Source organism: Pelophylax lessonae, assembly GCF_965119305.1.
Source record: "Pelophylax lessonae genome assembly, chromosome: 1".
Lineage (NCBI taxonomy): Eukaryota > Metazoa > Chordata > Amphibia > Anura > Ranidae > Pelophylax > Pelophylax lessonae.
The window spans coordinates 131,343,406-131,368,292 of NC_138768.1; the positions used below are offsets into that span (position 1 = coordinate 131,343,406).

A 24,887-nucleotide genomic window follows, 5' to 3' on the forward strand; every position below is an offset into this window, starting at 1 on the left:
ATTGGAGACTTTACTCTCTAACCATATAGTTGGTTATTTATATTTACCCCTGCATATAGATTTTTAATAATTTGTTTTTTTTTTTAAACTTTACATACTAACGAATTTATACACCACACTTTTTTCTTTTTTTTTTTTTTAAGGTTTATTATCCAATTAATCGGCCAACTAATCTATTATAAAATCATTAGTTGTCACCCTAATGTGATTGGACAATGGAAGTCAGCAGAGCTTTCCTTTTTTACGTTGTACTAAGTTAATAAAAAAATTCCCTTGCAAAGTGAACAGCCTGTTTGCCTTTAGTAAATCAACTCCGGTGTTTCTAGTAATCCTCAAACCTTTGCTCCTGTAATTGGCTCTCTGCCTTTCTTGGGTGTCAAATGTTGGCACACACAGCTCTTTGTAAACAAACATTTCTAAAATATGGGAATGCCATTCTCACCTTCTGGAAATACTACGGCTTCTAACTGAACTCCAGGTATGTTTTTTTTTTTTTTTAAAGCATAGATGCAATGATCCAAGCTGGACCAATGTAATTATGCATGTTATATACCTGTGGGACTGCTGTGCAAGCAGAGAATCACTGTAGTAGTCAGTGCTACTACAATGATCAGTCGTCTCCGAGTCTTGTGACAATTTGTTGCCCTAGTGCACTGCTGCCATATGGGCAGGCCATAGACTGCACATTTCTTTCCTGCAGCCACACAATTTCCTCATTGATACTTACCATGCTGACAGGGGAATCCCTCTGGCTGAGACGGTGATTATTGCTAGTGGCTATAGCAGCTGCTAGTGAAAATCGCAAATCCAGCAGGTTGGTTGCACCCAGGTAATCGATCAACTTGGTAAATTCAGCCTGCCTATACAGGGTTCAAATCTCGGACGGTTCATGCTGAACTGGGCAAGATTCAAACCATTTTTTGCCGGCCTTTTATTTATTTTTTTTAATTAAAACTTGTCCTTGATTAGATAAGCATGCAGATACTGCCACACACTGTATTCAACTCCATTGTAAGGTGAATGAAAAACTTGCTTTATCTCAGATCCCAGCCTATTGGTCATGCCCTCTGACACGTTTCACCTCAAGCTTAATCATAGCCCTATGTCAGAGGGGTGTGGCCAATGGGCTGGCATCTGAGCTGAAGCCAGTTTTACGTTCACCCTACATTGATGTTGAATACAGTGTGTGGCTGTTGAATACAGTGTGTGGCTGTATCTGAATGCTGTATTACATTTTGGAGTGAGGACTTCTACGATTAAGTCTTATGTGGGTGAAATGGGTCAGAAGGGCATAACCGATAGGCTGGATCTGAGCTTAAGCTAGTTTTACGTTTACCCTCCATTGAAGTTGAATACTGTGTGTGGCGCTATGTTTCGTTTTGGAGTTAGATGTGCTCTATTTCTGCCAGCACCTGACTATAGAATGTAAACCTGGAAGGCTGCCACTGCAGGCTTGGCAGGGTGCCGATCTGTTATGATTGTTTAGATAAGGTTAGATATGGTGACCGCTCCTGTCTTGAGCTTTTTTTTTTGCCAAACATTTGGTGGTATGTCGCGCTGGTTAGCCCTTACGGTTCTATAGACATCAGTTTTGTTTTGCAGTAGAACCTCCTAAAGTTCAGGAGATGTAAAAAGTTAGTAGTTATGCAATAGCCCTGATTTTAGCAATGGCTCAATTAGTGAAAGAACAGAAGATGTTGTCGTTCCATAATTGCTGTATTTGTGATCGAATTGTGTTCCTTTTTCCAGTGTATATGACTGAATTCCAAATGTAGCCAGTTGACGATTCGCATGGCATGTAGGATTTTATGCCAAATCGTGCTCTTTGATGCAATGTATTGCACCCAGCTGAGCCTTCCCTTGTAGGCCATTAGACATTTTTATCTATGCTGATGTCTCTTTCTGGCACATAGCTCCATTGGAAATTGTGTAGAATAATTTGATTATACTTCCCAAATTTTCTTTAGTTTTGGTGCAGGATGAGTAGTTTCATCAAATTCTTCATTGTTTTCAAAGTGGGGATATTTCATTATGAGGGAGAATCTGTACTCTGACATGACCGTGCCAAAGAATGGAGTGGCAAGTAATGTATTGGTTGTCCAATACCACTTCTGCAGGGGTTTCCCCACCACTCCCTGAATGTCCCTCCCACTTTGTGCATCTTGAAAACTTCTGATGCGTAGCCAATTGTAGCTCTTTGTACCGGTTTGTCTCGGTAACTATTTTTTCAGTAACCTAATCGGTCAAATAATTGTAGGTATGCCAAGGGGTTGTCATGGTTAATGTCAACTTTAATACCAGGTGCTCCAGTAAATGGGTATCTTGGGGGCGCTGCCTAATCCGTACCGCAGTCAATAGAGCACCAAGTTCTCACGTCGCGGAGCTCAGTCGCAGAATCGTCGCTGTCCCTTTCAGTACCTGATGATGCATTTTCTCAAGAATCACTATCGCTCAGTTCTTCAAATAATTCCGATAAATTGTCGCTGTTTTCCAGTTCGTTTAAAAGCGCGTTTGAACTAAAAGAACGGTTTTTGGACGCTATGGATGTTCTCCATTTTCTAGGCACAAAGAACCACAAAAGTACAGGTAGGGCACTGGAAAAGCCACTAGGGTGAAAATCTGTGGTAAAATGGCTTGATACAAAGTTGTAATCCTAACAGATTACACTGTAGCATGTCACTTGTTTTTATTGATTTTTTTTTTTTTTTTTTAATCTCCCACCAGTTCTACCCCTCTGCGTCCCGGCGCTCGCAGGAAAGGGAACCCGGAAGACAGGTGACGGCATCGGCCAGATCACACAGCGAGGACAGCGAGAGGATGGCGGGGGATTGTAGCAGAAGCCAAGTGTGATTATGGGGTAATCCCGAGTGTGGCTCGGGGTTACCGCTTTTTGTACTGTATATTAACCCCTAGCCACACTCGGGAATAACGCCAGGGAGGTTAAAGCAGACTGCCTGCTGTGTAAAAAAAATAAATAAATGCCAGGGTTATGGCAGCTATCTGCTGCCGTAACCTCAGTATTTAATGTCAAAGTAGCTAGGTAAATACACAGTGGGCGTGTTTAATAATACCTCTGTAAAGCCAGTGTTAAACATTTTAAAATTGCTGGGAATTTTTTGTACTCAATACATGTTACCAAAGAAATGCTAAAAATGTGTCTATTTTGTTCTAAGTACAATTGTCTTTTTTCTTTCAGTGTTCCCACATGTGACTCCCAAGGGGATTAATGGCATTGATTTTAAAGGAGAAGCCATCACTTTCAAAGCTACTACAGCAGGAATTCTGGCCACACTCTCACATTGCATTGACCTTATGGTTAAGCGGGAGGACAGCTGGCAAAAAAGGCTGGACAAGGTGCGTCTTATTTCCAGTTTTGGATATCAGGCTGACCCATTGTCTAGATTACCATTACCTAGTTAAAATAATGTGGCAGCTGCATTTCTAGGCATCACACATTTCAACAAGTTTCAGTGATAGTTTTGACTGGCCTTTAGTTTATATTGTGCAGTTTCTTCTGGTTCAGTCAGTGGTGGTGGTTTACAGATAGAGGGACAAAGTCACTAATCCATTAGCCTTTCTATCTGTTCTCCTTACTCTGATTTCCAGGTAGAAGTAAATCAGCCAGGCTATAATACCCAGTACAGAGTATTGAAAGACGAGAGCACACTCCTTGATCTTGTGAAGCTCCTCCATCAGGCCTTATCTTGAGGTGTGATAGACTAAACATAGTGGGTAGTTTATCAACCTAGAATACATTTATTTAGTGAGTAGGATTGGGCAAATGTATTTAAAATTCAAAAGACACAAAGAACAAACTGTGTAAATTAATCCAAAAAATCAAAAAAAAAAAAAAGATACACATCCTAATTGGATAATCGTACAGACACATGGATAAGGACTATTGCATACAAATAAGATTTCTATCCTCTTTCTGCAGGAAGTTGAAAAAAGGAGGCGTGTGGAAGAAGCATATAAGAGTGCCATGACTGAACTAAAGAAGAAATCCCATTTTGGAGGACCAGACTATGAAGTATGTTACCCTTCAATGCAAGAAGTAGTATCTGAGTAATGCAATGAAAATGTGTAACTTTGTGTAATGTTGATTGTCATGGACCCATATCCGTCTGCTCCCTTCCATCTGTCTTCCATTTATTGATCTTGCGTATCGCTCATATGCATGGGTTAGTGACTGGCAATTTAGGGCTCATCTTTTCATCCCTTTGTACAATGGTAGACAAGGATGATATTTTTAGGACCATGCTCAGTTGCTTTTTCAGCACATCAGTAGTTGCAGTGGAAGTCATGGTTTCGCTATCATGGAATCCTACTTTACGGTTTCCTGAACGTGATAGTTCTTACATTAGATCGGGGGGTCTGAATAGTTAGTTTGTAAGTTTGAAAAAAGACACCAGTCCATCCAGTTTAAAGCGGAGTTCCGGGCACAAAAACGATATTTTTTTTTTTGTGCCCGTCCGCTAGTTCAGCCTAACCTGAAAAGGAATTGGATAGTTAGATTTTTTTTTTTTTTAAAACTCACCTTGTAATTGACGATCGTAAATACTCACCTATGACAGCTTCCTCCTTCAGCGCCGAGGCTCTCCCTGTCACTTCCTGCCTCGCAATGATTCCTGGGAGCTAAACGTCATAGCTCCCAGGAATCAATGCGCCGCACCGGCCCCGCTCGTCATTTCCGGGCGGGGCCCAGAAGCTGTTTAGGAATGCGGCGCCCACCGGAAGTGACGAGAGGGGCCGGTGCAGCGCATTCTGGGACACGAAGACGCGGAAGAAGACAGAGAAGAGGACCGCGCCGGCTTCAGCTGCCCACAAGAGAGATGGAAACGCTGTGGAAGAAAACTTCTAAGTAAGTATTTCTTCTAAAAGGTAAGTGCGAACCGGGACAGATCAGAGGCTAGCCATTGTGGAATGTGCTAGCCCTGACTGTCCCGGGGGTATGTTCAAAAAAAAAAAACGTTTCTCTGCCCGGAACTCCGCTTTAACCTGTGATGTGTGGGTGTGCTTGTGCTTATGTCAATAGTACATTGAATATCCCTGTATGTTGTGGTCGTTAAGATGCCCATCTAATAGTTTTTTTAAACTATCAACGTTTACTGCTTCTCCCACAACTTGTGGAAAAGAATTCCGCATCCTTACTGCTCTGACAGTAAAGAACCCCTATACGCAGTTTAGAGTTAAACCGCTTCTCCTCCTATTTCAGTGAATATCCGCGTCTTTTTAAATTCCCATTCACTGAAAAGTTTATTTCCCTATGCTGCGATCACCAGTACAGTATTTGTACATCGCTATCATGTCTCCTCTCCAGAGAGAATAAGTTCAATGCTTGAAGTATTTCTCCATAGCTGAGATCCTCTAGTCCCTTTATTAGCTTTGTTGCCCTTCTCTGGGCTCTCTCCAGTTCCAGCACATCCTTCCTGAGAACCGGTGCCCAGAACTGAACGGCATACTCAAGATGCTGCCAGAACAGAGTCTTGTAGAGTGGGATAAATATTTTATCTCTAGCGTAAATCCCTTTTTTTTTTTTTTAACACATGTCAATATTCTGTTGGCTTTGCTTGCAGCAGCTTGACATTGCATGCCATTGCTAAACCCGTCCTCTACTAGGTCCCCCGGGTCCTTTTCCATCCGAGATTTCCCTAGAGGTTCTCCCCCTAGCAAGTAACTTGCATGCGTATGTTTAGCACCCAAATGCATTACTTTACGTTTCTCAACATTAATCCTCATTTGCCATGTAGTTGCCCACCCCATTATTTTATTTGGGTGTTCTTTTAAGGTTTCCATATCCTGCGCAGTAGTTATTGCCCTGCTAAACTTTGTATCATCCACAAACCCGAAGATGGAGCGGTTTTCCCATCCTCTGTATTTATGAATAAATTAAACCGTCCCAGACAGATCCTTGGGGGACCCCACTTACCACACAGGACCATTCTGAGTACTATCTATTCATTACCACCCTTTGGACCCGCCCGTGTAGCCAGTTTTCAATTCAGATACTCGCCCTATGGTCCATGCTGACAGACCTCAGTTTGTAAAGTAAACCTTGTGGGGAACGGTATCAAATGCCTTTGAAAAATCCAGATGCACCACATCTACAGGCCTTCCTTTATCTGGATGGCAGCTCACTTCTTCATAGAATTTTAGATTGGTGTGGCAAGAACGATTCTTCATGAATCCATGCTGATTACCACTACTACTGTTTTTTAATTACTAAAATTTTGGATATAGTAAATTATTCCCTCCAATAATTTGCAGACTATTGCTGTTAGGCTAACTTATTTGTAGTTCCCTGAGATATATCTCGGCCCTTTTTTAAATAATGGTACCCCTTTTGGCTTTTTTCCAATCGGCTAGTACTATCGCAGTCAGTAAACTGTCCATAAAAAAATTAGGAACAATTTTTTTTTTTTTTTTTTTAAATAACGCTATATTTACCTGCTCTGTGCAGTTGGTTTTGCACAGAGTAGGCCAGATACTCCTCTTTCCAGGTCCCTTTTCTGTGCTCCTGGCCCCTCCCTCCCCGCACTGCTGTCTCAGCCAATGAGGAGGGGAGTCCGGGGCAGCTGAGCAACTTCGCTGGATAAAGATGGGCTCAGGTAATAGGGTGGCTGAGGGGGGCTGTTGCACACAGGTTTTTTTTTTTTTTATCCCAATGCATAGAAAGCATTAAGATAAAAAAAAAAAATGCCTGCCTTTTACAATCCCCTTAAGGACCCTTGAGTGTAAGCCATCTGGTCTTGGTGACTGTTTTCTGATACTGGCTTTGGTTAACCATGAGGGTACATTCTGTGATGTGTTGTTAACCATACAGTCTTGGTTACTAAATACCCTCCATTTCCTTTGTGAAAACTGAGGAGAAGAATGCATTTAAAACTTGCCTTCTATCTTCAGAAGGTTCCCTTCATCATCCTTTTTGGGGCCAATATCTTCTGGTCTCACTTTCTTACTGGTTATATAGTTAAAGAATGTCTTGGGGGTTTTTTTTACTCTTCTCCAGAATGTGCCTTTTGTGGTCTATTTTAGCTGACCTGATTGCACCCCTGCATTCTTTTGTTCGAATGCCGACCATTACCCCATTAGCCTTGTATTTTTTTGAAGGCCTTATCGTTTGCTTTTATATGAATTTTTTTTTCTTTTTTTTTTGAAAACTGACAATATTTATTGATTTTCAAAAGTAGGAACAAAGTGTGTGTGTGTGTGTGTGTGTGTGTGTGTGTGTGTGTGTGTGTGTGTGTGTGTGTGTGTGTGTGTGTGTGTGTGTGTGTGTGTGTGTGTGTGTGTGTGTGTGTGTGTGTGTGTGTGTGTGTATATAATTATAAAAAATACAATTTAATTGACAAAAGCCATAATAGGTGCCAACTTACAAGACATACAATAATTAAGCTCAATTAGGGAGAATAATTCCTGAGGGAAAAAACGCATATCACCCGTCCTCATCAAGCTTGATTATTGCTGAAGACCGTTGTATATCAACCAGGTCCCGGCTACGCTGCCATGCCTAACCCATCAAATTTATACCAGATGAAGCACACAAAAGGAGAAGAAAAATAATAGGAAGAGGGGGGGGCGGGAGAGACTGAGAAGTGAGAGAAAGGAAGAGATAGAGGGAGAAGAGAGGGCAGTAGGTAGAGAACATCCACTGGTGTCAAAATCGCACCGAAGTCCACAGCAACCACCCAATCATATCGCCATTAAATCAGGGGAGCGGAGGACAGGGGCATTTCCAGTATATCCCACAATTCCCGTACTCTGTTATGATCTTCAAGAGAGTCAGTTAGTGAAGCAGTCAGGTACTCCATCCTCTTCACATCCCGGATCCTGGAGTGCAGTTCAAACAGTGAGGGAGGTTCCTGCTTTTTCTATTTAAGAGCAACTAAGCATCGTGCAGCAGTCAGCACATGTGCAAGGAGATTTTTTGGAAAAGGAGGTGGGCAGGAGCCCTAGGAGGAAGGTTTTGGGATGAAAAGGCACCCAAGATCCGAAGAAGGAATAGAGGAGGGAATGGACCATTTGCCAATTTATATGCATTTTTGCGTAAGTTTAGCCACCCAGCATTTATTTCTGCTCTTTTAAACCCATTACCCGTTGGAATGCACTGACTAATACCTTTATTTAGTATGCTCTTAAAGCCCTTCCATTTTTCTTCAGTGTTCTACATTCCTAAGATTTTATCCCATTAAATATCATCTAGCAAGGAACACAATTTAGGGATGTTGTCTCCTTTGAAGTTCAGTGTGCTTGTATTAGCCTTGTGATTCTTATTTCAGTGATTTATACTGAATCTAATTGACCTGTGGTCGCAGTTTCCTAAGCTGCCCCGTATTTCCATATCCGCGATCAGGTCTGTCAAGTTTGTAATCAGTAGGTCTAGTAATGCATCCTCTTGCTGGTGCATTCACCAGCTGACCCATGAAATTATCCTGCAAGACATTTAGCAAATAGCGAGCCTTAGACAAATGCGCAGTTCCTTCTGCCCAGTCTGTTTCTGGATAATAAAAATCCCCCATTATAATAACATTTGTCAGCCTTGCCACCATTCAACGCTGTGATAGGAGGTCCGCCTTCCCCTCCTGCCTCAGGTTAGGGGGCCTGTAGCATGCGCCCACTATTACTTTCCCATTTTTTTTCCTCCCTTTGGCGCTCAACCCACAAAATTCTTTCTTATATTTTCACCTGGTAATTCAGCCATCAGGTCTTGTTTTTCACAGCACAAGCTCTCTAACAGAATGTTTCCATTTACATGGATTAGGCAAAGCACTTAACACTGACGGGTGATTAAAAGAGAAGCATGGGGTATAAAAAAAAAAACCCCGCCATACTCACCTAGGTGGGTGCAGCATCGATCGATGCTGCATGTGTCCCCAGCGGCCTCTGCACGGAGAACTGAGTGATTATAAAACCGTCTCTGCTTTGAATGGATGTGAGTACTAAGCAATCAGCCAGGACTATCAGTCACCAGCTCTCTGCTCTGCCCCTCCTGCGCTCACTGGAGCACAGGGCTGTGGGGGAGGGGAGCAACTGGCTCAGTCTTCTAGTGGTAGTGGCTGAGTGATGTCAGCCGACAGTGGGCTTTGGTGGGCAGAACAAACCACTCCTGTGATCCATAAGAAAAGTAAAACGACCTATTACATAACATTTATTCATGCAAAACCTTTATCCCAAAAGGAATAATAACGGTTTGCTGTTACAGATTATAAAGTGTGAGCTTGGCTTCAATTTGTTAGCCATGTGAGTTTGTCATTGTATGTGATTTAATACACCGAAATTAACTAGGTCTTGCTTTCACAGGAGGGACCCAACAGTCTTATCAATGAGGAAGAGTTCTTTGATGCTGTTGAGGCTGCTTTGGACCGGCAAGACAAAATTGAGCAGGTAAATAATTTAAGTTTTCCTTCCATGATCCAGAGTGAAGACAGATGGTGATAAAAATAAATACACACTTTAAGTAAAGGCTAAAACTAACTGCACTTTCACAGTACAGGAAAAGTAGTTAGCTTTTTTTTTTTTCAACGTAATTGTTGGTAAAAGCGACCACACTTACAGGTGCTAAAATGGCAGAAAGCAAGATATTAGTCGGTCCATAACAGGGAGGAGAATGTTCTGCAGGCTGATTGCCTGTCCTTTTGATGAGAAAACCTTGCTCCAGGCAAGTCCGCTAATTACTCCTTTGCTATCACACCAATCAGGTGCCAGGCCAACACCGTATCGGTCTTTCCTGGAAAGAGGGGATTTGGTTACAGCCGAGGGAAACAGAACATCAAGCGCATTTCACGCTTACTCAGCACTTATTCAAAGCTATGAATTAGTGCTGCAGTTGTGCGAAACACGTTTACTGTTAGGTTTCCCTCTGTGTATTTGATTTTGGGGTAATTTGAGGATTTGTAAGAAAGATGGTTTTAGTTGTATGGCCGACCGAATCCTCTTTCCAGTACCATACATTAACTGCTTGCCAATTAAATAAAGTAGTTTTACGTTAAAATTTTGCATAAAAAAAAAGGCATGACATTTGTCTGTTCTGCTCAGCCAAATGTTCAACTTGTACTGTATTAAATACCATGGCCAGTAGTGTCTGTAATATGTACCATCGTATCTATGCTATATGGCTGAGTATTTTTAGTACTACAGCATAAAAAGATATTTCTCTTTCCTCCATTGACGGACACAGCTCCTGGTCATAACCATTGGGTAATACTGTCCCCTACAGGAATAGGACACTAGGCAGAAAAAAAATTCTGGCTACACCCATGGGCAGTCCCAGGGGGTATACTCTCTCTCTTCTTATAGCCACTCAGGTTTTTTTCTGCCTAATCAGGAGTAAGGACCTAGTTCCTTGCATGGAGCTTTGGTTCTGGTAATTTCTTCTTTTTAGATAATTTTTTTTTTTCTCCTGGATCTTTCCTGTGAGATTTCAATCAACTGCCGGACTGGGCGATGAGCTGGATAATCAGGATCCAGTGATCACACTAGCCTGGCCAGCGAGCGTGCGTAAGACCTCAGCTCCGCGCTAGGTCAGCCGCGACATAGCCCCACTGAACTGGGGCTGGCCTGTGAGTTAAAAGCCTCGCGAGGTTGCATACAACCGGGTCTCGGCTCAAGTTGCAGCATTCCTCCTTGCTCACAGCCCCCCATTTTGATGGCGAGGGATTGTGTCCGGAGCAGTGCCTGCCTGGTTCCTAGTATTGAGTAGCTGTCCCCTCTCTCCCCCTGGAGGGTTTTGGGTTGGACGTGGGCCTCTCCTTGTGACGGTCGGACCCCCAAGTTCCCCTCCTCGCAAGCACCCCTCCTTGCGAAGTCCCTCATCCTGCCCCCTTCCACATACGTCGCGAATGTTTGGGTGGGCTGCTGGCAACCACACGATTGACTGGTTGGGGGGGGGGGGGGGCTCCTACCAGGGCTCCCTGGATCTGTCCTTGAGGCCTATTCTCCCAATCCTGGGTTCCTGTATGCCTCGTGGTTCCGCCATTTTGTTGTAGCCTGTGTGTTCTATACACGACGGCCATGTTTGTGTAGTCTGGCGGACATTTTGCTGTGGTTTGCCATTGAAAATAGCGGTGGCCATTACAGTGGAGCCCGGCGGGCTGCGATTTCGGTGGTGAGAGCTCCTCCTCATCCCCTGGTGCTTACTCCTGGATCATTTCACTTCCTGATCGCCGCACGTGTAGTGCAGATTTTCCTGGTGGCTGCAGATGCTTCTCTGTGGATGGTGAGTCTGGTGTCCTCTCCCTCTCTGCTGAGAATCGCTGGTGCTTTGTGCCTGATGACCGGGTGGTGCTGCCAGCACGGTTGGCGTTGTCCCTTAGTGGTTTACACTTTTGTGGGGTCCCCCTGGTGACTTAGGGAGTCTTTAGAGCACATTTTCCCACCTGTCGCTGGTTTCCAGATTAAACAAGGCAACCAGATTAAACAAGGCAACCATGATTCTGATTGAAGAGTCCTCGGCCTTTAAGGATCCGGCTGACTGGAAGGTGGAGGCTGTGGCCGGCCATATGAACAATCTAGCTTGTTCCGCAATGAGGCCAGTATTCACCATTGCCGTAGTGTCGCAAACTCTGAACAAGTGGGCTAAGCTCTTACACCGTGACCTGCAGGGGGAACAACTTCTCCCTGCCTTTGCCGAGCTGGCGGACCAGCTGGTCCAGGGGCTGCAGTTTATCTACGATGCCTCTTTGGATGAGGCTCCCCTGATGGCTTGCTTCTCTGTTTTGCCAGTGGACCTTTGGGGTGTTTTTTGGCTCAAGTGCTAGTCTGCAGATCAGACTTCAAAAAAGGCCTTGACTGATCTTCTTTTCCAAGGAGATCACCTGTTTTGAACTATACTGGATGACATTAAAGGTCTCACATGGGGAAGAGTACTTTTCTTCCGCTGGCTACTAAGGGCAAATAAACCTAGTCATAGACATGGGCCCTCCTTCTCAGCTCATAAGTTTTTTTTTTTTTTTTGCTCCCTCAGGGTCGACTGACAAGGGCTCGAAGCCTTTCAGGGCCTCTTCAGGAGGATCCAAACAAACCTGGTCTGGCAAGCCAAGATTGGGCTTCTCCAGACCTGGGGACACGGCTCCTTCAGCATGAAGGGGCGCCTTACCCGTATCGTATCTTCGCTGGTTTTCGAACCAGTGGACTTCTCTAGTGCAAGACAAGTGGGTCCACAAAGTCATTCGGTGCTGCTGCAAGATCGAGTTTCGCTCTTGTCCCCCGGCAAGGTTTTTTCTTTCCAACTTGCGCCTGTCCCCAGACCGCTTACAAGGGCCTGTTTGGGGCGGTACACAACCTGTTTCTTCAAGGGGTGATTGTCCCGGTTCCGACTTCAGAATGTTGTCAGGGTTTTTACTCAAACCTGTTCTGTCCCAAGGAAGGCCAAGTACGTCCAATCCTGGACCTCAAGGCGCTCAACTGCTTTGTGCGGGTACAGAAGTTCAGAATGGAGTCCATTCAAACTGTGGTGGCATCCCAGCATCAGGGGATTTCCTCGCCTCTTATCGATTTGAGGAATGCCTACCTTCACATTCCAATATGTGCCAGTCACCAGCGCTTTGCTGTGGGAGATGAGCATTATCCGTTTGTGGCATTACCCTTTTGGTCTCGCCTCTGCTCGGGTCTTCACAAATGTTAGCCACGGTGCTAGCTTTGCTACACCAACGGGGGATCGTGGTACTGGGCTACTTGGATTGATCTTCTGCGAGCGGAGTCTTCCTCTGCTCTGGTGGACAACCTGGAGATCACAATACGAACACTGCAGGAATTTTCGGCTGGATTCTGAACTTTCAGAAGTCTGCTCTTGTTCCCTCCACCAAGCTAGACTATCTGGGTCTTCCTCTGGACACGGCCTTAGCCAGAGTGCCCCTCCTTCTTCTGGTCTTCTGGACAAACTCCAAAAATTGCAGGCTGCAATTCTCCTGCTGTCCAACAGATGGTTGTCCCTCTGGACTTGCATGCAGGTGCTGGGCCTGATGGTTTCTACCTTCGAAGTGGTTCTGTTTGCACAGATCTATTCGAGGTCCCTGCAAAGGGATATTCTGACCAAATGGGACAAGACTCCCCAGTCTCTGGAAAACCAGATCTGGGGTCGGGGAACAAGGGAGTCCTTGATATAGTGGCTTCATTTTCTGCGCTTCAGCTGGGAAAATCCTTACTTCCCATGTATTGGACAGTGGTCACTACGGATGCCAGCCTGTCTGTCTGGGGAGGCGTCCTCGGCAAGCATTCTGCTTGGGGGATCTGGACTTCATTCATCTTCAGGGCTCTCCAGTGCGCATTAAATCGGACACAAGAAGTGTCCTGGCGGCTCTGGAGGTAGCCCGCATTCTAAGGTGGGCAGAACGGTTCGCCAGCCTTCTCCGCCGTACACATTTTCAGGGTGGAAAATTGGCAGTGGTATTATCTCAGACCGTCGGCAGATGTTGGACCACGGTGAGTGGCCCCTTCATCTGGGGGGGTTTCATCAGCTATGTCTCCTGTGGGGCACCCCCGAATTAGATCTGTTGGAGTCTCGGCTCAACAGAAAGGTTCATAGGTCATCAGTCCTGTGGCGGAAGCCACAGATGCACTGGTGGCCCTGTGGGGTTAGTATCGACTGATTTACGCCTTCCCTCCTTTCAAACTTCTGCCCAGACTTCTACGCAGGATCGAGGCAGAAAAGGTTCCGGTCATCTTAGTGGCTCTGGACTGGCCTTGCTGGCTTGGTACGCCGATCTGGGGTGGTTGGTCGCCGACATACCTTGGCAGCTTCTTCTCGGGGAGAAATTCTGTCCCAATGGCTGATCTTCCATCCTGCTTTAGTTGTTGGCTTTGACGGCTTGGATGTTGAACGCCAAGTGCTGAAAGATAGGGGTTTTTCTGAGTCCGTGATTCCTACCCTGTTGAAAGCTAGGAAATCTATTTATAGGAAGATCCACCGTCGTACCCGGAAGGCGTACATTGCGTGGTATGAGTCTGTTTGGGTTCCTCCTCGCTCCTTCTCGGTGTCTCGGATCTTAATCTTCCTTCAACGGTGGGTTGAGCAGAAATTGGCCTTCAGTATCATCAAGAGCCAGGCGTCAGCCTTGGTGGCCTTGTGCGTACCTTTCTTTAGGGTGTCAAATTTTGGTTCCTCCAGTGCGGGCTCTGTTGCCCCCTTGTATCTTAATTTGGTGCTTTCAGCATTGCAGAAGCCGCCTTTTGAAAACATTTGGGAGATTCCCCTGCTTACGTTGTCCCAGAAGGTGGCCTTTTCAGTGGCGGCGGCGTTATCCTGATGTTAACCTTACCTGGTGATTTAAGGTGGTTCTGAGCCCCTGTCCGTCGTTCCTTCCTAAGGTTGTCTCTGACTTTCATTTGAATGAGGACATTGTGTTGCCTTTCCTGTGTCCCAGGCCTAAACATCCAAAGGAAATTGCCTTGCAGGCCTTGGATGTGGTCCGGGCAATTAGAGTGTACCTGGCAGCTACGGAGTCTTTCAGGAAGTAACTCTTTGTGCTCACAGATGGACCTCAAAGGGTTGTCCACTTCCTTTGGGACCATTTCCAGATGGATCAGACAGATGGTGGTTCTGTTCTATTCTATCAGGGTTCAGGTTCCTCCTTTTCCCTGTCAACTCTACTAGGGCGCTTAGTGCCTCCTGGGCCTTCTCTCATCAGGCGTTGCGGCGCAGGCTTGCCAGTCTGCCACTTGGTCGTCAGTGCACACTTTTACAAAGTTTTATAAAGTGGATGTGTTGACATCTGCAGATGCTTCCTTTAGGCCGCAAGGTTTTGCAGGCTGCTGTTTAAGTGGACCTGATCCTATTTAAGGATGTATTGTTTTTTTCAGGTGGGCTCCGGTTGTTTGGTTGAGCCCCTGTTGTCTGGTTGGCTAATGTTTAGCCTTGAGAGTTTTTCAGTTGTTCCCACCCCTCATGTTAAATACTGCTTTGGTACGTCCCAATGGTTATGAATACCAGGAGCTGTGTCCATCAATGAACGAAAGAGAAAATGGGATTTACCGTAAAATCAATTTTTCTGATGATCATTGATGGACACAGCAGCCACCCCTGTGTGGAGCTATTATTCTCCTGACACTGCTTGTTACAAAACTGATTGGCTATAGCAGAGAGAGGGTGTATACCCCCTGGGACTGCCCATGGGTGTAGCCAGAATTTTATTTCTGCCTAGTGTTCTACTCTGCAGGGGGCAGTACAACCCAATGGTTATGAATACCAGGAGCTGTCCGTCAATGAACATCAGAGAAATGGATTTTACGGGAAGTCAAAAATCCAATTTTTGGATAACTGTGCATCTCCAACCCCGTGGCAACCCCTCACATTAAGGTGCTCTTAATGTGAGGACAAACTGTGGCCGCTTGCCAGCAGCTGCGGGCAAGCAGCTCTGAAAAACCCAGCTTTCCAATACAGGATCCTGATCCCTTGCTGATTGGGTTCTTAAGCCGACTTCTATAGCGCAGCAGGCGATGGAAAGAAGACCAAGCTCTCCAGTGTACGATCATGGTCCCGTTCTATTCAATGCTCCAGCCGACATCCTTAACACGCCAGCTGATTGGCTCCATGGATAAGGAACGTGCATGGAAAGAAAAGGGACTACTAGTGCATTACCTTCTAAAGATGTTGTTTAATAGTTCAAATTTATACTTTCATCGGATCATAAAAAAAGAGCATGTAGGTACAGGATGAGCAAACACGGCCTCCTGCAGTGCGGACTGTGTAAGGTGACAGGCGCTAGCTACTCCGGCTGATGCGTTTCCCCCTCTGGCAGGCTTCAACTGGGAATGGAGTGTTGACGCCTGCCAGCGGGGGAAACGCGTCGGAAGGAGTAGCTAGCGCCTGTCACTTTACACGGTCCGCACTGCAGGAATGTATCACTTCATTTTTGTTAATGTTATGGACACATTACACTCGTTGGCAATTTTCTGTTGAAGAAAATTAATTTGTATTCATATATTTTTTTTTGTTACTTTTTCCCGTAAAAATAATTATTGAATGAGACCATAAATAACAAGTGCAAGTGGTTAAAAAGACCTGTGGGGCAGCCAGCTAGGAAACAGCCTAAGGGTCCTTTCACATGGGCGCAACCTCCGACGGAGTCCGTTCTGCTCAGCGGGGGATCGATCCGCCAATCCCCGCTGAGCAGGCGGATGACAGCTCCGTCTCCACTCTGTGCAGAGATGGAGCGGTCTGGTCCCCGTTCTCTATGGGAAGATCGAATGAGAGCGGACCGCCTGTCCGTTCTTATCCGATCCCATCCGATCTGCCAGACGGATATAAAAATAGTTTCAATCTGTCCAGATTTCACGGACCGGATCGGATAGCAGCGGGTGTCAGCGGACATGTCACCGCTGACATCCGCTGCCCCATAGGAATGCATGGAGCATCCAATCAGGTCCACCTGAAAAACTGACAGGCGGATCGGATCGCCCGTGTGAAAGGACCCTAAATCCTCTAAAAGCTGCACAAATCAAACACTATAAACAATTCCTGCAGTGCTCACATACAAATCCTTTGTGCAAAAAGGAGCATAAAGTAATGACATGTATAACAATAAAACATTCACACCTGTGCATGTTGCTTCTAAGCTGTATTGCTTTATTGTTGCTATTGCAGTGCAGGCATGTGTGTGCCCAAATGACGGGTACAATAGGAGCAGAGCAAGAAAGACAAATCAACATAACATAAACAGGCTGGGCCTTGACCACTGGCAACCAGCATGCAAGCGGTAGTAAACCGTGACAGTGCACACTCTACAGCAATGCCCCTGTACTCGTGACGTCATCGCCTGCATATACTGACATCTTTCTCAAGGAATTGTTGATGAATCAACAGTTTACACTTGTGCACTTCATATATACACAGTGCATCCTAAGCCTCAAGTGCCTATTTTTGAGCATACATGTTGTGCATGCAAAAATATTTGGTTTAATGAGCCAGGTTTAATTGAGAAATGTTGGCATGTGTGAACACATGAAACTTATTTTACCCTTTAGAGCAGGGATCTCCAAACTACAGCCCTCCAGCTGTTGTGGAACTACACGTCCAATGAGGCATTGTAAAACTCTGACATTCACAGACATGACTAGGCATGATGGGAATTGTAGTTCTTAAACAGCTGGAGGGCCGTAGTTTGGAGACCCCTGCTTTAGAGAATTAAGCAGAATATGTTAAATGGCAACAGCAATGCACAAATGCTTCCCATTGGCTGTTGTCACTCAGTAAACAAAAACCTTATTTCTTTAAAAGGTGTGACTGTTTTCATTTTTAATGCTAATCCACATTGTTCGAAAGTCAGTTTTCAACATTGCTTTGTAAAATTGGAATCGCCAAATGACGGTGGAAATGGGTTGTGGTTTTTTTTTTTTTTTATGTTATGGGTTTGTTGCCACCTTGTGGGCAATACATAGGATTACATTATATGTGATATTTGAAAACTGAAAAACAATCTGAGATTGTTAGATCAAACTTTGAAATCGTGTCTATCGTTTTATCCTTTTAACTGGATGTGTGTAGGTGGTGCAATTTTTTAAAAGACAAAATTTAGGTGCTGCTCAGGTAGAGAGGTAAAAGTCCCATGTGCATGCTGCTGCAGCTCAGTCAAAAAAGAAAGTTTACTGGCATCTTTGGGTTAGCAAATCTTTATATAATCTGCATTCTACTATTAAATGTTAGTTTGTGCATCAATTATTGCTTTGTCATGTGTAAAAATATTTATTGGGAGCGGCCGGGTTTGTCCAGTTATGTGGTGCTAGTTTTCTTGTATGTATTAAAAAAACGCTTTACCAATACTGTTTTTTTTTTTTTTTTTTTTTTTTTTTTTTGTACCTCCTTCAGTCTCAGTCAGAAAAGAGTCGGACACATTTATCTTCCCCTATGCCAGCAAGTGATGCATTCACAGGGGTGGGAAACCACCGATATGCCAGAACAGTGAGTCTGTTACTTTGTTTTACCATTAATAGTTATAATATTTTATACTGCTGATAGTTTTTTATTAATGATACATATTGTTTTTTGGTAAAGTATAATAACACCTGTGGTGTATGAAGGCAAAATTACCTGGGCAAGTAGGAATTACGCTGTAAAGAACTGATGTACTGAGACCTTCATATATTTCAGGGTTTAGAAACAAGTAGATTTTTAGTTGTGTAAGAAATTCACATACAGTAAGTACACTGGATTTCTAATGTTTTAGAAAAGTTCTGATACCTATTCTCCAAAAACAATTTTTCGCTTATTAGCTACATCCCCAATCTGTGTCAGTCCTGTAGGTCTTATTGCCTGTGTTGGGCAATAACCAGTTGATTCCAGGTGGATTCCATTTGCATTTAACATTAGTTTGAGATGCTTCTGGGACCATTTAAAATTTAACAGGTGTATTTGTCCTGTTGTTGACCTCCTAAGGTGCATCAAACAGCTTTGAGTCGCTTTTGTAGTCCCATTACCAGTCCTGATTCGTACAGCCTGATAAAAACAGGCCCTAAGAGTCTCACGGTATGGAGATGTGAATGCGTACAGACTGACTTTACGCATACAGAGTTTAAGGTCTGTCTGCCTTTTACAATCTACTTTCAAGGATATGTATGTTTTGGAGGAACACGTCTTACTCATTAGAGAACAATCGTTAAATCTAATAAGATGGCCATTACATGGTTATCGGAGAAACGGTTTATTTGACCAATCAAAATCTTGCTGTACACCGATCAGCCGTGACACTATGACCACTAACGAGTAAAGTGAGCAACAATTACACTGGCACCTGTAAGTGGGTTGGATTTATTAGCAGCAAATAAACGTGTTGAAAACATTAAAAATTATTCTACAAGGGCCAAATTGTAATGGCCAGACTGTGTGAAATGTGTTTTCGGCTGTTCTACCAGCTGAGCTATTCCCCACAGGTGATCTGATACTATTAGCAAAAAGGCATTTCTGTTAAGTTTCTAGATACTCAAACCTGAAAGACTGAAAGTTTTATCATAGCCATGAGGCTGACCTGTATTGTTTGATTCTTCTAATCCTATTGAAGAACTGATAAGGGTGTTTGGAATGCAGCTTAGTTTATTTTAATAGATGCCTTCCTAGGATTATGTAAGAGCCCATTCACATTGAGGCAACACGGCTTCGGGGGGCGACCTGTGAAGTCGTGTTCACCGCGACTTTGGCGCGACTGGCAAAGACTTCACATAATGGAAGTCTATGCAAGTCGCTCCGAGGTCGCCCCAAAGTAGTACAGGACCCTTTTTCTAAGTCGGAGCGACTTGTGTCGCTCCTATTAGAACGGCTCCTGTACTACTCAATGGACTGCGACTTGTCAGGCTGACAAGTCGCGCTAATGTGAATGGGCTCTAAAGGGGATCACTGCTGTTCTGTGCCTCCTAGTGTTACAAAATGTCATTGCTGACTTAGGAATTTTGAACACATGACTGCCATGTCTTCTCACAACAGTTTTGGGGTGCCCAGTTTGCATTATCACAGAGGCCTAGTGGTATCCATGCTACAATGTGTCAGGGCTGTTTTGATGGCAAAAGTGGGACCTACTCAATAGGTGGGCGGTTATAATGTTATTACTGATCGGTGTATGTGTCCATCTGAGCTTTCTAGGCAAAGTTTGTGACATTACTTTATGAAGATCTTGCATAACCCACTGGAGAGACCTCAATTCCGCAAATAAATACAAACTGGAATTCTCAGCTCTTTTTCTTTTGCAGTGACTTACCATTTTCTTTTCTGTATTTGGCTTATCTTCACCTTTTTTTTTTTTTTTTTTTTTTTCTTTTGCCGCCTGACAGTCCCACTGTTATTCCTCTCCAACTGATTTAGTCAGTACTTCTAGTGAACACAGATTTGAGTGCCAGGTACTGTGATATTGAACAAGTGAGACGGTTTGCTTTCTGACTTTGATCGTTTTAGTTTATTCATTTTATAACCAGACAGACCTTTGTGCTTTTTCTGAATGTTGTAAAATTAAATTGCATCTAAACTTAAATGACCTACTAACTGAAGCACTAAAAGACTGTTGTCCTGCTGTTCTAACCGTAACACACAAATGTATGTATTTTTCATTAGAGAATGATTGTCACTAAAAGCATTATTTGTTTTGTTCACACTGGATATTCTGTGGTTTGTGTTAAACTTTATGGCTGTTTAAAAATATACTGCTATTTTTTGAGGGGATGATCGAACACTAATGTTTACTGTTCTTCATGGTCCCATGAAAGTTGGAGATCTGTTCCTCTGCTCTTCAGTGTTGGAATGTGGCCAGGCACTTTACTGCATTTACAATACTTCTTCTCCACGTCATGATGACATTAACAAAAGGTGGGTGGGAAGGGGAATCAACAAGACTGATAGGTGACCAGCAGGAAGAGTTGTTTTGCAGGAATGGTCATCCCAGCCAGAGCTGGTAGGGATAGACACTGTAGGTATGTGGATTGATTATCCCCTAGAAAAAACAGCAATATAGTCTTCCATTACAATTTTATTATTGCTGCCTAGCATTTGTCTTTAGGGCCCGTTCATAACAAATGCAGTTAGATGTATTTTAGGCTGCTCTCCAACTGCATAGACGGTCCAAAATCCAGGCTATCCTATGGGCATAGTTTACACCATTGCAGCACAGTGCAGAAAAGTACAGCATGCTGTATTTTTCCGCACCACAAATGCAAAACAACTGCAGCGCATCAGTGCATATAGAAGCCCAAGGAAGGAAAGGGAGAGGAAGTGACCCCTCAGAACAAATACAGATTGAAAAGCTTGTGTCAGCTGCATGTAAAAAGCGTATCAAATGCATGTGTAGGTACAATGAAAAAATGCCCAATTACTTGCAGTTTCTGGTGTCAGTGGGTCCTTAACGTAAGAAAATGCAGAGAAGCAAAACACAAATGTAGCTTTTTATTTTATTTTTTTTTTAGGTTATATGCTTTACCACAGAGCATCTAATGTGAATAGGCAAAAAAAAATTTGGTTTGACATGAATTACTAATTCTGGCTCCTGTTCTTACTTTTTCTAAAAATGGATGCCATGTAGTCACATCTTAACCATATATGTTTCACTTTTTTGTCTTTTAAAGTCTAGCGCTAGCCAAAATGATTTTATTTGGATCGGGAGGGGAAAGATTATAGTCTGTCAGGTTTTTACTGCTGCTCTTGGTGGGGGGGGGGGGATTTCCCCCTTCTTCAGTGTAAGGCTTCTTTCACACGGCCGCTCCGGGGTTTGGCTCTGCTGCGGGACTTTTTTTTTTATCACGGAACGGATGACATTTGTGTCATCCGCTCCGTATGTCCGCATATCATCCCATCCGTTTGCGGATGATATGCGGACATAATGTAAGTCTATGGGCATTGCGGATGTCAGCGGATGACACCGCTGACATCCGATTTTCCTTCCTTTCCGTTTTTTGAACGGAGGAAAAATAGGGTTCCGTTCCAAAAAACGGAACAGAACTGAAAGGAGGAAAATCGGATGTCAGCGGATGGTATTCCGCTGACATCTGCAATGCCATTGACTTACATTATGTCCGTAAATCCTCCGCAAAAAAATAGGATGATTTGTGGACATACGGAGCGCCCGTGTGAAAGGGCCCTAAGGCTTTTTTCACACTTGTGTGTCTTGGGACCCAACTTGTCGCAGGACATGTGAAATTCAATGTATTTCTATGAGAGCCATTCCTGCTAACACTACAGAAGTCACTGCAACTTCAGCAAGAAGTCAGATCAATGTTGCACCAAAAGTCGTTTTGGAAATCATATGACTTTGGAGATGCACTTAATATAAAAGGAGCCTAAAGGAGTCAGAGGTACAGAAAATGATAGGGAACCTCTACAACTGTCCTAAAACCCTTCTAGAATAAAAAAAAGTATTGTATTCGACATCTGTAATTACATTTGCAAGTTGCTGTAATTGAAATAAACATTACAACCGGTTAAAAAAAATGCATTACCAACAGAGCATATGTTTATGATGTTTTCCAGTAAACTCTAAGGATATGAAAGTTTTTTTGCATTTTTTTGCCACGGAGGGATTATACCCAGCCATGCTGGGGTAGTGCCAATGTATGTGCTTTTAAGGTGACTATTACACATGTAGTTTTAAGACTAATATTCCTAACTCCACTACCCTTTCCCAAGATAAGCAGTTCCCCTATATAGTTACAAGAATGGGGACATTCAGTCAAGCTGAAAATTCTTGTTCATGACAGCAACACATGAGTACCCAGGGGAAGTTTAGCAGTGCATGGGTGTCAGACCACACAGGACACTAGCTTACACCACCACTAACTCCATGTCCCAAACCTCATGTCCCCTAAATAAATCCACAACTGCTTTGCTTGCCTCTCCAGGCTGTGGAATCTAAAGAGAGCGTTCTAAGGGAAAGGGCATTGGCAGTGCTGTAGGAGAAGTTCTGTGGCTGGCTGGATGTGAGGTATCAAGCCTGTGAGAGAAACAGCCACAGATGGTAGGAACCATTGCTCATATGTTTTGGCTGGAGCAAAAGATAAGCCTGCACTGCACAGGCCACTTGCCCCAGATCTTGGAGCTTTAGTAGGTAGTGAACAGGAAGAGATGCGAGGTTGGTAATGACCCAAGCATACAGTTGCAGGAACAAAAATGAGGCAGGTAGAAATGTTTAAAGATGTTGATGCTACAGCAGGTCAGGTAGGTGGGCAACACAGCTACTGAGGAGCTGACCACCAGGTTTGGTGTCAGGTTGTTAGAAACACTGTTTTTTATTTTTATTTTTTATTTTGCCTTCCTGTCTGTGACCTTTTTTATTTTTTTCTCCTCATTTCTTATCCTGTTCTCCAAGGGATAAAATGTTAGGGAAGTTGACACTGAAGTTTCAAAGAAATAACCTGACTGTAGTTCAGTACTTACCCCATCCAATTTAAATTAAAAATGTTGTCTTGATTTGGATCTTAAATCTTCTTGAATGTATTTTGCAGGTGGAAGAGGTGGTACAAAACCACCTAACGTATTCACTACAAGATGTGGGAGGAGATGCTAACTGGCAGCTTGTTGTAGAAGAAGGAGAAATGAAGGTAAAATATATGCCTTTTACACAATGGTTTTTAATTAAGCATGCTGGTCTTTTCAGGACTCGCGTAGAAGTCCTGTCCTTCAGTTTAATTCTCCTAAAATCCTCTGTCATTTTTATTCAACAATCCACAGATCATATTTTTTTTTCCCTTGGGATGGTTTGAGACGGTTTAACCCCAGCTACTGGTAAAAAAAATGGCAGTATTTTAACACACAGTTCAGGGTAGACAAGCCCACCTTTAAGGACAGGCATAAATGCAGAAGCAGAGGATATCTTCAATGAAAGCTCCATATCAAAACACTAGATCAAAGACCTAAGCAGATGATGCAAGTGAATCTTGAGACATTCCTATCTCCTATAATGTGATTGGTTTATTCACTGACCAATAGAGATGGATTTGATATGGCAGTGGAAGGCAGGGCTAAGCTTAAATTTATTAGGAATGTCCAGATTTGTTTTTAACTTTAGCCGCCCATATCTCTTGACCTACTGAACTAGGCATGCAGTTTTTATTGAAGGAGAAAGATCTGGGAGTCTTGGTTGATGATAGATTAGGCAATAGCATGCAATGTCAAGCGGCAGCTGCCAAAGTCAGCAGAATATTAGCATTCATAAAGAAAGGGATGTATTCCAGAGATAAGTCTATAATCCTTCCACTTTATAAAACTCTGGTCCGACCGCATCTGGAGTATTCTGTCCGGTTCTGGTCGCCAGTCCTCAGGAGGGATGTGTTGGAGCTGGAGAGAGTCCAGAGAAGGGCAACTAAACTGATTAGGGGATTGGAGGACCTTAATTATGAAGAGCGTCTCCAATCGCTTGATTTATTCTCCCTGGAGAAGAGACGCCTGAGGGGGGACATGATAGCAATTTATAAATATCTCAATGGGGATCTCAGCTTAGAAAAAAAGCTGTTCAGTCGAAGGGATTGCATGAGGACTCGAGGGCATACAATGCGATTAGAGGAGAAGTGTTTTAACCTCAGGCAACGTGGGTGGTTCTTTACTGTTAGGGCTACAAGATTGTGGAATTCTCTACCACAAGAGGTGGTTTCTGTGGGTAGTATGGTGGCTTTCAAAAGACTCTGAGACGTACATCTCAAGGATCAGAACATTCAGGGCTATGTGAGATGATTACAGCCACACACACCTACACAGGTTGAACTGGATGGACTATTGTCTTAATTCAACCTCACCTACTATGTAATTAATATGCTTATTTAATTGCTGAGGTTATATAAACCGTGTGTGTACAGTGACAAGTATGAAAACCCTATGGAATTAACTGGTTTTCCGCAGTAATTTTCCATAAATGTGATCTGATCCTCATATAAGTCACAACAATAGACAATGTTCTTAAAGTGGAACTTTGCCTAAAAGGGAAGTTCCACTTGTTGGCATTCCCCCCCCCACTGCCACATATGGCACTTTTCGGGAGGGGAGCACGTACCTGGTTTTGACAGGTACTACTCCTACTTCTAGAAAAAGGCGCCAGAGCGATCTGAGCCAGAAGTTGCCCCCTCCTTTACTGCAGCCTTCTGGGACACATCACAGGTCCCAAAAGACTACGGCACCATTCACAAAGCGCAGCCCGACTCGTTTAAAAGGAAACCAGCCATTAAGCTGCAATGGCCTCACTGACGTTTTTTTATTCCTTACTTTGCTGACGCCTGCGCTCCAAGCCTATTGAAGAATCGAGTTGCGTGGGGACATAACTGGATACCTGGGCAGATAATTGTCCTTATATTAAAAGTCAGCAGCTACAGTATTTTTAGCTGCTTACTTTTCATTTTTTAGGGGTTGCCTGGAGCTCCGCTTTAAGCTGACAAAACACATCCAATTTGAAATGAGTTGTAAAGTCTCATGGTTTTTCACCTTAATTCATTCTCTG

General features: G+C 43.7%; 1 protein-coding gene across 2 annotated transcripts in view; it reads left to right on the forward strand.

Annotated features, from left to right (window-relative positions):
- Positions 1-24,887, forward strand: part of CERT1 (ceramide transporter 1) — a gene marked incomplete at its 3' end in the record, with an annotated part of 197,219 nt that overhangs the window by 163,572 nt on the left and 8,760 nt on the right. The window contains exons 7-12 of one of the 2 annotated variants that reach the window (XM_082258739.1): positions 3,197-3,354; positions 3,938-4,030; positions 9,301-9,384; positions 17,801-17,893; positions 19,753-19,818; positions 22,906-23,001. In XM_082258739.1, the coding sequence (XP_082114865.1) occupies positions 3,197-3,354; positions 3,938-4,030; positions 9,301-9,384; positions 17,801-17,893; positions 19,753-19,818; positions 22,906-23,001 (590 nt within the window). The remainder of the gene's footprint in view (positions 1-3,196; positions 3,355-3,937; positions 4,031-9,300; positions 9,385-17,800; positions 17,894-19,752; positions 19,819-22,905; positions 23,002-24,887) is intronic. The other variant, XM_082258740.1, reaches the window with a different exon arrangement.